General features: G+C 37.8%; 1 protein-coding gene across 4 annotated transcripts in view; it reads left to right on the top strand.

Annotated features, from left to right (window-relative positions):
* The first annotated feature begins 783 nt into the window (after positions 1-783).
* Positions 784-13,429, top strand: part of SEC23A (SEC23 homolog A, COPII coat complex component) — a 28,270-nt gene continuing 15,624 nt past the window's right edge. Inside the window, exons 1-11 of one of the 4 annotated variants that reach the window (XM_082761643.1) lie at positions 784-956; positions 1,164-1,331; positions 2,562-2,931; positions 6,621-6,862; positions 8,139-8,196; positions 8,440-8,526; positions 9,151-9,387; positions 9,490-9,569; positions 10,280-10,424; positions 10,755-10,913; positions 11,703-11,818. In XM_082761643.1, coding sequence (XP_082617769.1) covers positions 6,642-6,862; positions 8,139-8,196; positions 8,440-8,526; positions 9,151-9,387; positions 9,490-9,569; positions 10,280-10,424; positions 10,755-10,913; positions 11,703-11,818 — 1,103 coding nt within the window. In that variant the 5' untranslated portion in view covers positions 784-956; positions 1,164-1,331; positions 2,562-2,931; positions 6,621-6,641. Of the gene's footprint in view, positions 957-1,163; positions 1,332-2,561; positions 2,932-3,024; positions 3,108-3,160; positions 3,381-4,059; positions 4,201-6,620; positions 6,863-8,138; positions 8,197-8,439; positions 8,527-9,150; positions 9,388-9,489; positions 9,570-10,279; positions 10,425-10,754; positions 10,914-11,702; positions 11,819-13,429 lie in introns of those variants that run through there. The other 3 variants (XM_082761645.1, XM_082761646.1, XM_082761644.1) reach the window with 3 other exon arrangements.

Here is a 13,429-nt window from a genome sequence, read left to right as displayed (position 1 = left end):
TGCTCGCTGAGGAAACCCCGGCTTGCGAGTCCCGGTAGCACACCGAAGGAATTCAGCCCCAGAGCACTGTAGAAAATAGCAGTGCCAGCTCACTGCCCGTCAAATCTTCCTGTGCTACCTTGTAAACCTGTAACAACCCCTTTCAGGCGCTGTGCTTTCATTCTCAAATACCTTACTTTTGGCAAATGGTTCTGTCAAACTCACCCGTTAATACTTAGTCCATCTCTGGACAAGTGGTAGTAATAAGAATTAACCCTTCCTTGAAATGCTTTGCAATCTATGGTTGAAATTATTTGTCTAACAGTTAACCGTAATTGTAACAGTTAATTGTAATTGTAAGTGTAGGCTGAGTTTTGGAAGACTCCGGCAAACTTTCATTTTGTTGCTGTAAGGGTTTATCCAAATACTATTGCCTGTCAGTGTCCATATCCCAAGTGAAAGTTGAGGTACCATTAGCACAACAGTGGGTTACTCTGTGCAAACCAGATGAAAAGCAGAAGAATAATGCTGTAACTGTTTAAATAATTTGGACTGTATATTTTCAAATTCTGCTATGCAAAACTTCAAATTGTATATTATTTTTCCTTAATAATTCTTAATAATGTGCCAGATCAGTTTAGTGCTACCCACCACCCATATAGTAGATCAGAGTAGCTCTAAATAGTTCTAAGTTTTAAGAAGCAGTAGCTTTTTTTTTTTTTTTTTTTCTCCTTTGTATTAACATAGTTCTGAACAATCATCAACCTTAACTCCTCCTCTCCGATGACTTTTGTTTGTTTTAAGGTGTTTCCAAAACCACGTACGTGTAACAAAGAGATTTAATGCTGAATTCCGGATCTAACATCCTGGTGGAGTATGTGACCATTGTAGCCATCACTTGAAATAAAACCTGCTAACCTAAAACCACAGTGATTTCTCTTTGGGAAGGTTGACCAATAGTCAAGAAAAAATCTTTGGTGAGTCAAGCTGTAAAAAATTATCTTCTAAAACTTTGGTAATATTCAGAACTTATTTCTTTTTATTTGTTGTGAAGTCAAGAACTATGAACAGAACAAGATGCCAGAGATACAAATGTACTTTAAATATACTTCCTGTATTGAGATTTTTTTTTTTCTGGAACTTTTGATACTGTTTAAGCCAAATAACTATTTAAATTATTACAGATAGTCTTCCAAGATCAACAAAATTGTTACTTACAAGTTTTACCACAATGTTGATGCAATGGCTAGTCAATATGATTCACTGGAAGAAGAGGAAAAAGAAACTGGAATGGAATACTGTTTCTTCTCAGCTGCCTAGGCATTATGGAAGAATACTTTCCCAAAGAAAAGGTGAGTTGCCGTCAGTGGATATGCACTGCTGACTAAAAAATCTGACTCATAAACTAAAAAATCTTCATTAAGAAAAATAAAATACTATTTCTGTACAAACTAATAATGGGAGATAATATATTTTCTCAGAATGTGTACATACAGTATTAGGACCCAATTTTCTGCTCTATTTTATTGCCTCTCTTTACTTTTTTGTGGTTTGTGCCATCATGGCAGCTGCAAGACTTAAAAGTAATTTAAAACATTGGATTGAGTCACTATATAATGAAATTTAATTGTGCTAATGACTGATTAAAAATACTGTATACCTTTTATATGTACTCTAAACTTTCCAGTTCTTCCTTCTTCCCTTTTAAGCATTTTCAAATGTTTCAGCTGTCTCTTTTTTTCTTGTTGTTCTTAGACCTCCTAAAGTTCTGACTTTGGGAATTGTGTCTTTTCATTGCATTTTTCTGAAAACGTTCAACACAGTACTTGATTACTCTTGAAATTAAAACACTGAATTACTTTCAGTGCATCTGTTTGAAAGTCATCCTGCTGTTATTTTTCTTCCAAACTGAGGAGGTTACATGTCCTTGGCGGTCTTCAGTTTATCAGTTTAATACTCCCACAGCTGGGAGTGAGATTTGAGGACGTGGAAATTTAAGTTTTAAGTTTTCTTAAAGTTTTCTTTAAGAAAAGTTTCCTTTTAAGTTTTTTTTTTTTTTTTTAATTATTATTTTTATCTGCTCATGTTTCTAGGCTAAAGAGGATGGGCAAACAATATCAGAGATGGAATGGCATAGAAATTCTACATAAAAATATCTGACATGTAATAAGTTAGGATAAAGATGTTTTAGTCGTTATTTGGTTGATGGCCATAGCATTTTCAGAGTCACAGTGAGGGAGGACATGGTATATACAGCAGGATGTTTCTCAGTCCTCCCTCTTGTCTGTATCACTGTCACTAGGATTTCTCAGGAAAGACAGAAGCTGTTGTTTTAGCCTTTTGTGGCAGGCTTATTTAAAAAGCCCTGAGACCTAGATATCACTATAACTTGGGTTTTGTGGGAAAAAAAAAAAAAAAGAGCCAAGTTAAGGCTACATGAAGCTTTCTGTGCAGATATTAAATAAACACATTCTATTTCTAAATATTTCAAAATGTCAGATAGAAATATTATGTCAGGATGAAAAACACCATATATATGTGTGTGTGTGTATATATATACACTTTTTTTTTTTTTTCCTCAGGGAATCTGATAAAAAAACCCTTCCAGATTAAGTAGTTGACACAAACACTTGGAAAATGGGTGTCACACAGAGTGAATTCAGGGACTCTCAGCACCTTGGCTGGCTCAGTCCTGAGGATTTATGCCAGACCCTAGCAAAAAAAAAGAAGACGAGCAGGGCGAGGTAACGGAGAGGTAGATTCACACGCAGGTGGAGGTGCGGACAGGAGGTGCCTCAGCCAGCCGGTGCCACGCGTGAAAGGGAGAGAAGGCGAAACTCCCTCTGGCGGATGGGAGCATGGATACAACATTTCCCACACGCACTTCAGAGGAAGATCTTTAAAAGAAAGCTGCAAGCCGAATACTTGGAAAACAAGCAGCCCCTGAGGCCGGTAAGGCGCAGCACAGCCCGGGGCTGGGGAGCGGCGGAGCTCAGCCCGCCCCCGTCACGGCCCGTCCCGTCCCGCCGCTCTCTGCCCCTTGACGTGGCGGGGACCCTCCCGTCAGCCATGTTGGCTGCGTCGGCAGCGCTGCCGCGGCTGCGTGAGGGAGGCGGCCGGGACGCGGGGTGAGCGGGCACGGCAGGGCTTGGGCTGGAGCCGGGCGGTGGGAGCGGGGGCACCTCTGTGGGGCTGGGGGGAACCCCCGGCCGGCTGCTGGGCCGGGAGCCCCCCGGCGTCCTCTGGGGAAGGGCCCCGGCACCCGCTGAGGTGGAAGGTGGGGGAAGACGCTGCCCGGGGACTGACCGTGGTGCCCTGAGAGACGGCTGAAGATACACAGACGTCGTGCTCAGGCTGGCCCTGGTGCATTCGGATCTCTTTATTATTTTATTATTTTTTAGGTGTGTTGTTATGTACTCAGATTGCTTATAAAAAGTCAAACAGAACTGGGAGGGTAGGTTTGGCTGATGACCCTGTGTGAGTAAATATGTGACAACTAGATACTTATGTTGTCACTTTGACTGCTTGTGGTTGCTTTCGATACGTATTAAATCATTCTCCTCATACAGACCTCTTGGAACTGGAATAGATTTGTATCTGAAGTGCTAATGGCTGTAGAGAGAAATGTTTTGGTTTTGTATGTGCTTCTAAGGATTAGTGGATATTATTTTGGTATTGGGACACGTTCATAAGTGGTGGGTAAAGGTGCTGAGCTTGAAGCAGGAGCATTTAGAATAACCTGTTTTGAAGAAACTGCATCATTAGTGTTTGTACTTCTAGAATAGCTATTTAAAATAATGTGATTTCAAAGTAAGGTATTTCAAAACTGTTCATTCATCTATAGGGTAGTTTTATCCTTGCTGAGTGGTGTGTCAAGCGTGTTTGATATGTATAGTGGTTAGAAAGTCCTAACTGCACTCTTGCATCCAGTCAGAGTAATTGCATCAATACTATTACTTACCTGAGAATGAAACCTTTATACTCAGCTTGTGACTTTTTATGCAATTCAGGTGTGGCTTCTTCGAGCATGATACAGGGTGAACTTGCTGTGGTGCAGGAGTGGGAGGTGAACAGTCTCAGCAGTGGGAAGAAACAAGCCAGGAAGGACTGCTGGTCTCTGCTGGGTGTCTTATCCTGCAGCCCAGCTGGAGCAGTGACACCCCAACACAGAGCTTTTGCTGTTCAGCTGCTTTGAAAATCAGTTCTCTGTGGTTTTCCGAGGTGGGCAGTATGTGTTTTGTGATTCTCAGGCAGATGCAGCCTTTGTTAGGTAGATCAGGAGGGTTTGGTCTTCTGGTCTCATATCACGCATCCTCGCAGCTATCCCAGAAAATGTAAGATCAAATATCTAAGTTTTCATGGCTTTTGGAAAGGAAGAAAAGGATGGAAGAAAAGGTGGAGGAAAACTTGATTATTAGGAGGTTCTGCCCTCTGAATAGGTAATGCCTGTTAGAAAGTAACAGTATTTAACTTATTAAATCCAATAACTCTTTTCCATATATGTACGTGTACTTCATTTGTCACTGCACAGTGGTGTTTGTACGTTGCCCTCTGTGGTGCAGTGACTGATTAGTAAAAATAACGTTCATGTAAAGCCGTTTCAAATGTAGCTGGATTAACGTGGAGAAGAGACTTCAAAGTCCAGCACAGGAATTGGGAATTCATGTTGGAGCTGGAGCTGGTGGACTTTGTAGCAGATTCATATGAAACTGCTGAAGTGGTCTCTTAAGTTGCAATTTTCTCAGTGGTTTTAGGAGATAATTTTAAAAGGAGAGATGATTCAGTTATTTGGTTTGTGCTTATAGCTAAGGCTGTTTCCTCATACGTATTGTTGTACCACTATCCCATTTCTCAGGGATAATATTCTTTCACCTGTTGCATAGAACAGTGATGGATTTTGATGTATTAGGAAACCTATTACATTCTCCATCTGCTTCAGATACCAGGCTGGCTTTTCCACCTTAGTGGAGTTATTTTCATTCTCTGATCCCTCTGTTCTAATTCTGGCTTCTGGGTATTACTCTCTCCTTGTTTTTGTTCAGTTTTGTTCCTTGCCTGATGGCCTTGCAGCTCTGTGAGTAACAGTGGTGGAAAAGCTCCTGTGCACAAATGCTCTGGCTTCCAGTGTTGTAGTACTGTGACATAGGGATCTTCTGCTAGTGTCAGTGAGGTGACCTGCTCATGGAAGTGTTGACAGACAATATTATCATAATATTTCTGTTACAGCATGGAGACTAGTGGAAAACTACAAGAGAGGAGATACTTTGTAGTTAAGTTTGCTTGTTTGTTGTGTTTTGTAGCTTTTTGATTGCTCTTTGTAGCTTTCATGACATGCTAACAGCTGATTAATTCCCTGTTGCTTTAACTGTGGAATGTAGGGTTTCTCTTTGTTTTATGCATGGCAATAATCTGTTTGGTTACAAGTCATCATTAGATTGAAGCTCTTAAGTTTTTAGATTGAAGTTTTACTTGATTTTTTTTTTTTTTTTTTAATTATTGTGGAAACTAAAGGTCAAATGGTCTAATGCCATTACATTGTTTTTGCAAAGAGAGCTAGGTCTTTAGAAGTGGAGAGTTTTATAGGAGTCTGCCACAGCTCGTGTAATTGCTGGGCTAAGAAGGTCAGCGTGCTTGTGATTCCTGATTTACATCCCCATGCAGGAGGATGCCTGCCTGTCTAAAGCTGTTCGTTAACTTAGTGCAGTCTAAATTGAGACCTAGGAGTATTATCCCAGACTGTCTGTTAGGTGGTTCACGTAGACTTTTACAGTAAATTCTTATTGATTTGGTAGTGGAGGTTTATAGTTGCTGGAAAAGAAACTGTACAACTTAGGTATCCTAAAACGTACTGTGAAACAAACAGCAGAAGTTGAGAGATGGTGTGAGCATAGCTGAGTTTCTTGAGTGGGTCACTGCTTGCTGGCCTCCCCATATGCTCACAGGTTTCTGTTGAACTTTTCAGATGTATCTCTGTTCCCCAGTGCTCCAGCTTCTGAGTTACTGTTGCTGAAAGTCTTGAAAACCTTAGGCTGCTGTCCAAAATGTTAAGTTTGAGTTCAAAAAATTGCTGAAGGCACATCTTGATAAATAATGTAGTGGGATATGGTATGTGTACTTCTTGTAGAGCTATTTCCCAGCATTGCTACAGGAATGTACCCTTGTGGAGTATCATTTTATATCAGTTTTTATTCCTTTATATTTACAAATATGTTGCTTATTGAAAATGGCTAAGTATGGTTATAAAATTCTTACAAAATTTGCTACAGCAGGAAACAATGTAGTAACACTGAGTAGAAATACTTTTTTTTTTTTTTGCTATTTGATTTCTAAAAGAAATTGGAGTAGTTTGCAAGAATGAAAGATTCTTCAAGAATGAGCAGAATTAATAATTAAATAGATTAGCGAAAGGTCTAAAGCACTGTGTTTTTTTTCCCTATGTCTTTTTTATAGCATGTTGAAGTTCTGTATATTCTCTGCTCTGACCTACCCTAGAGTTATTGCTTTAGTTATAACATTTCTTGCCCGTTTGTTGCTTAAATCAAGAACTGATCAGAAGATCACTGCCATCAAGTACATTCACTATTTAGTATTTGCAATGCTTATATTTCCACATTCTGCTTATGGTTATCTTTTTATTTTAGCGCTAAACAGAGAAGCTGACCATGACAACCTTCCTGGAATTTATCCAGCAGAATGAGGACAGAGATGGAGTTAGATTCAGCTGGAATGTGTGGCCTTCAAGTCGTCTTGAAGCCACAAGAATGGTAGTCCCAGTGGCTGCCCTCTTCACACCACTGAAAGAGCGGCCAGACTTGCCTCCTATTCAGTATGAGCCAGTTTTGTGCAGTAGGACCACGTGTCGAGCTGTTCTGAATCCCTTATGGTAAACCTAATGTATTTATGTTATGTCAATATCTTTCCAATAACAAACCAATATTTAGAGTAGTGCCAGTTGAACTGTGCAGAAGATGCAGTTAGCTGGAGTTCAAATATTCCTCACATCTGTATACAGTTCAGACTTCTAGATGTGAAAATCTATAATCATAAACTTTTAAGGTGTAACGTAATTTAAACATGGCTTTCACTTAACTAATTGTTTCAGCGTACTTCAGTACATTATTTTTTCTGGAAATATGTGTCTTGTGAGTTAGTATATTACTGCGTTTCACCTCTAGGAAATCACTTGGGTGAAAAGTTGTGCTATCTACTTGTAATTATTCGGCCCTGGTATAGTTTAATTTGCAAGTAAAATAAATGACGTTTGTTACTAACCTTAATTAATTTGTAGACCCAAGCAGGCTGGGTGATTTAACTTACCAAAACAGAAGCTAAAATAAGATGTAATAGATAAATAAATAAATAAATACACCAGAAGCAGGCCTGAAAGAGGGTAAAATCAGAGTGTATCAGGCTAGCTAATCTGCAGCCCCTAGAATTAGCATAGCTCATTTGATCTTAATAGAGCTGTGTGTGTTTACAGCATGCTTGGATTTATGGAAAGATGTAATGATAGGTTTAAAACCCTTTGCTATTTTAGACAGAATATACTTCCTGTCTCCTAGCAAGAAGTGTACCTTGAAAACATATAAAATTTTCTTTCCCATAAGATGTGAATAGGACTTTGTAAGATATCTGTATGGCATGAAGATACAAGTTGCATTTTTTAAAGCTATTTGAATGCAAACAAAGATGTAGCTGAAAGGGGCTCACCCTTTGGAAAAAAAATCTTTTTTGCACAAGGGAAATAGCTGTCAAGTTGGAACCTTTTTTTATTAGGGCATAATATATATGCCCTAATATACAGCAGAGTCCCAGACTCTTAACGGGAATAAACTCAGAAAAGAGAAAAATGCAAAAACAGAGAGGCTTAGAATGATTTCCCTAACAATATGCAGAAAAGGTCTAATAAAAGTGCTGGCTGTGTATTTGTAAGTTTCTTACTTGCTCCCTTTTCTTGAAGACTGTCATTCCTCTCTAAAGACAACAGTTTGCCTCATATGTGTGTAAGACTGAATTTTATTTTGAATTTTTAATGGGGATATTTAGGAAGAAGCTTTTTCAAAGCCAGTATGTTTTTGAAAAATCAAATGTATTCTAAGGTCATTGGAAGAAAACAAATTTTTCATACAGTCTAAACTTTTCTTACTGTATTTTTACAGCCAAGTGGATTATCGAGCAAAACTCTGGGCTTGCAACTTCTGTTACCAGAGAAATCAGGTAAGAAAATGAAACATTCATTTTGTAAAGTAAAAGTGAAAAATTCTCATTTTTCAAATAATAGCTGTGAACTGAAATTGATAGTGATAACACTAGTATGTAACTATATCATCAGAGATGTCATTAAAAAAATCTCAATGCAAACAATAGTGAGCTTCTTTTGTAGAGGCAAGTAGCCCATACATATGTTTTTGCTGAAGTTCTAATCTTCTGTTTATGCTTAATATTTGTTTTTATTTGCAGTTTCCTCCTACCTATGCTGGCATATCTGAAATGAATCAGCCGGCTGAACTTTTGCCTCAGTTCTCTAGCATTGAATATGTAGTACAGGTAAAGTCATTAAATAAAATCTTTAATATTATCTATAAGCTAACAGTATACAAAATGAATTAATTTTGATTTTATTTCTTCACTGCATTTTAATGACTAAGTATATGTGCTTGTTAGTAGATTGAAAGTTTGTCATCAATTGGAAATGGAAAACAAGTTTTTATCAGAACACAAAGATAGCTAATAAGACTGCTGTTTTTGAAAAAATGAAAAACAAAACAAAACAAAAAAAACCAAAAATTGGTTTCTTTTAAAGACAATATTTCTCTTAGGTCTATTGCTTTAAGTTTCTTCTTAAACTAGGAGTTTAATTTGTGTTTGTGCTAAGGGTTTTCTTACTGCTGCTGCTATCTTGAACAATTTCAACACAAAGGATTTTTTTTTTCGTAGTATTCATTTAGTTTTTGTGCAGAGTTTATTATGATTTGGATTTTGTTCCCCTTCAGCCTTGGATACTGATTACTACTTGAGAGGGAGGAGGGAGGTAAATTAGATGGTACACTGACATTATTGGTATGAATAAAATAACAAAACTTACATATTGTGTACTTTATTTGTTCATTTTTGATCCTGTAAATGTTGCAAGATCTGTTTTTCATGTGATGATATTTTTATTTCTTACAGCGAGGTCCTCAGATGCCTTTGATATTTCTTTATGTTGTGGACACATGCATGGAAGACGAAGACTTGCAAGCTCTGAAAGAATCCATGCAAATGTCACTTAGTCTTCTGCCACCAACTGCATTAGTGGGTCTCATTACCTTCGGGCGAATGGTGCAGGTTCATGAGCTTGGCTGTGAAGGAATTTCCAAAAGTTATGTCTTCAGAGGAACAAAGGACCTTTCTGCAAAGCAGCTTCAGGTAACACACAAAAGCAAAGAAAAAGAAGTTATTGAGATGATGATGAACTTCAAATAGTCTGTGAACAAATTTTTTACTGAAATCTTATGTACTTGACTGCAGGAAATGCTAGGACTGACAAAAGTAGCTGTTTCACAAGTCGGCCGGGGTCCTCAAGTGCAACAGCCACCACCTTCTAACAGGTAATGTGCTTAAAACATTTAAAAACTCATCTTGGCTACACTGATTGGAGAATTTAAGTTATGTGATAATGGAAAAAATCAACCAAGAGTTGAACTTTCTGGTTGGTCACAAATTCACTTGGAAACCTGTGGCTGTAGCCTGTTTCTGTCCTGGCAGTTTGTACTGGGAAGAAAAGACATAAGGTGTGGTAGTCAAATTATCTAGATGACATTTTGGAAATGTTCTGTGTTACGTAGTTATTTACGGATCTATAGTAATCCTGTGTCCCTGTTGGTTGGTATGCTGGAAGGTGTTAATGACTGCTTTAATGCCTGTCTTTTATGTCGAAAACTATGTCCAGTTTTCTCTTCCGTTTTTCTGTATTCTTCTCCTTGCCCCTCCCCTGTTGTCTCTCAGCTGGAAATTGTCCGCTGATGTTTGATTCTCATGAGAGAAAGTCTTTTTGAGATTCTTAGGTGATTATCTGCTGTGTTCTTTTGGCTAGGTATGGTTCTTTCTGGGTAGTGGCTACAGTTCTAAGTCAGCAAATCTTTGTTTTACAAGCTCTGTGTTGAAAACTGCATTTTCTTGGTGAAGCAGAGGCATTGCTCTGAATCCAGACTAGAATGTCTCATACTGTAATATGTGTCTTCTTTGTTGCGGGTGAGCAACTGGTATCGTTTTTATCTTAAAATTACAATCTAAATCAATGCCGTCTGTTTCTTACCAGATTCTTGCAACCAGTGCAGAAGATTGATATGAATCTTACTGATCTTTTGGGTGAACTGCAGCGGGATCCTTGGCCCGTTCCACAAGGGAAAAGGCCCTTACGTTCTTCTGGAGTGGCTCTTTCTATAGCTGTAGGACTCCTTGAGGTAATAGCTTTAACTACAGTTGAGCTAATATGTAAATAGATATCTTGTAGAAAAGCTGTCCCAGTCAATATGTAAAAACTTTAGTAATTGATGCATATTAGATTTGTGTGATGATTCTGATGAATATCATCCCATACATGCATAGCATATTGCAGGTGTTTAAATATACATTTTAATGAGGCAAGTTTGAGGCTGAATTAGTAAGGAATGTAGGGTTCTGGAGGAAAAAAATACAATTATTTTTAGAATGCTATTAGTGTGGTAAAGACCTGCATAGCTATTTTTTCAGTTCAAAAACTGATGGTTTCATTTGTCTGTGATTTCCTGCAGTGCACTTTCCCTAACACCGGCGCACGTATAATGATGTTCATTGGAGGACCAGCTACACAAGGACCTGGGATGGTTGTAGGGGATGAACTGAAGTTACCTATAAGATCCTGGCATGACATTGAAAAAGACAATGCTAAATATGTTAAAAAGGGCACAAAGGTAAGAGAAGATAATGGGTGATGTTTTACGTACCTACTTTTAAGTAAACATTTGTTGCCTGGCACTGTAAGATACTGTTAGCAGTGGTAGCAAAGGTGGGAATTGCGTGTTTTTGTCAAAATGTCTCTGGATGTCAACAGAAACTTCTCCAAAAATTTCAGTATATTGACTTAGAACTTTGTCCAGCTCTTATTAAAGTTCTTTGGAGTAGTTCCCTGATTTACATTGGAGCAGATTCATGTTACTAAATCTAGAGTGAGGCTGTCTGCTTCTAAGACAGCCTCAAGAGCATCTCTGTAGTTTCAAGGACAGTTAGTCAGTAGTGTTTAGGCCAATTTCACTTCATCCTAAAGGTACATTTGGGCAGGTGAACTTCATCCAAAACCTATTGAATTAATCTTGACTGATTATAATGAAAGCCAAATTATTAGCTCAGTCATGGGCACCTGCCATTGTAAATGCTTGAGATTAGAGAGGTAAATTTAGATCCAAATCACAGAACTGGTCATTAATGCACAGTTGAAAATGAAAAAATCAAGGTCATTTTTTACTTTAAGTAGCAACAATTGGTCTTCTAGGGTGTGTCACATTCTCAGCTGGTCAGAAAATAAAACACAGATGTTGAAAATTCCAGACTAAAATTCAGGAAAAAAAGTCTTTTATTAGGATATGATGTGAGTAAAGTCAGATAATGATGTTTTAGAGAAAATTGTGGAGTCTAGGATTTAATGTAAAGATGAGCGTTCACGTCATAAATTGCTATGAACTGTATTTTCATCTTGGATTTAGCATTTTGAAGCCCTGGCTAATCGGGCTGCAACAAATGGTCATGTTGTTGACATATATGCATGTGCATTGGATCAGACTGGTCTTCTGGAGATGAAGTGTTGTCCCAACTACACTGGGTATGTGCCTGTTCATTTTTAAGTAGCATATGAAGATGTTTTTTTTTTTTTTTTTTTTTTTTACTTTTTTGAATTATTTAACAGGAAAACTTAGCAAAAACATTCTGCTTTTTTTTTTTTTTTTTCCTCTAAACTCCGTTTTACTGTGACGGTTGCATTTGTGCTGAAATTTGTCACCATAATTGTGTGTTTATCAGCAGGCTTTGTACTGTTTTTCTTTTGTATGATCTGCTTGAGGCTTAAATAACGTGACTATCTTAAACGCTTTATCTGATGTACTGGTGTGTGTGTGTATGTAAGTCTTAGGTTTCAGTAAAGATAAGGACCTGTTATGCTTTTTCTTGCTGTTCAGAGTGGTACAAAACTCTGTTATTCCTTCTGTCTTGTTTATACCCTTCTTCTCGATACTGTTGCACATAACTTCAACTGATGTCTCAGGTGATTATCAGGTTGCATAACTGATGCATCTTGTTGCTCCTGAATTTTGCTCATCTATCCAGTTCTGTGTTTTACACATGCTCTTATATTCCTCCAGCGTGTCTTGCCATCTGTTCATTTTAATCTGATCAAAGCAATTCAAGTCTTTCTCCTGAACCACTCCTCTGTTTCCTGTCATTGTGGATGACACACTCTCCCTTTCTGTTATGCAGATCTACAGCCTGGGATAGCTTTTGACCATTGGTTGTATTCTAACCACCTCATTCATTTTGTAAATCCTGCAAATTCTTCTTCCATATTTTTTTTTCCACACTGAGTTTCAGGCCAGCTTGACCATGCAAGCCAGTGCTGAATAGTTTCTTTTCAGAGCCGTATGTATAGCCTTCACATGGGAGTTTCCACTGTTCAGGAGCTCTGTGTTGACTTTACCTGTACATATGACTTATTTTTTGCATTGACTTTTCTGCATTAAATTCAAGCTATATTTTTCTGTATATTAGTGTAATTTTGCTCTTATTTTTTGCTCTTGTGACTCACCATACCCTGTTTCTGCTCTTACAGCAAAACTAGGCTTCATGTGTAGTTTGACTATTCCTTCTATAGCTGTTCCAATTTTCTATTTGGTTACGTTCTACCTACAGGGAGGGGTTTCTGATTCTGCCCATGTCTGTTGTCTTCCATCTTCAAGTAAGATGAAGAAAAATTTGTGAAAACTTCTATAACTTCTTTCAGACTTCTTTTGACCTATTAACAGATTTTAAGAATGTTATTCATTAATATTCTTGAATAATAGTAGTATCTCCCATTATTATTTCCTGAATGCAGTATATGATATTTCAGGGTGAGTGGCAATCATTGCAATATCCACAGAAGACTGCTAAACATAAAAACAAATCATGCTTTTTAGGCATAGATTTAAGCCTGAATGAGTGCATATACAAAATAAAATGGTGTGGAAATATGTTCAGAATATTGAATGTTAGAATTAGGTAGCTGACTGCATGAGAAGGTTATGAGATATTTGTAGTGCTCAAGTCCAATGTAGTATTTTCCCAGTGAAAGATTTTATTATATATTATAATCACAGTGACCTTAATTTACTGTTTGGATGAGAAGCTCACTTAAATTCATCCCTAACATTTAGCAGAGTATTAACTTCATGATAGTCAAGAA

The sequence above is a fragment of the Aythya marila genome, assembly GCF_965140915.1.
Source record: "Aythya marila genome assembly, chromosome: 5".
Taxonomy (NCBI): Eukaryota; Metazoa; Chordata; class Aves; order Anseriformes; family Anatidae; genus Aythya; species Aythya marila.
The sequence above is the reverse complement of the archived record's forward strand: the minus strand, read 5'-3'. Positions and strand labels throughout refer to the sequence as shown.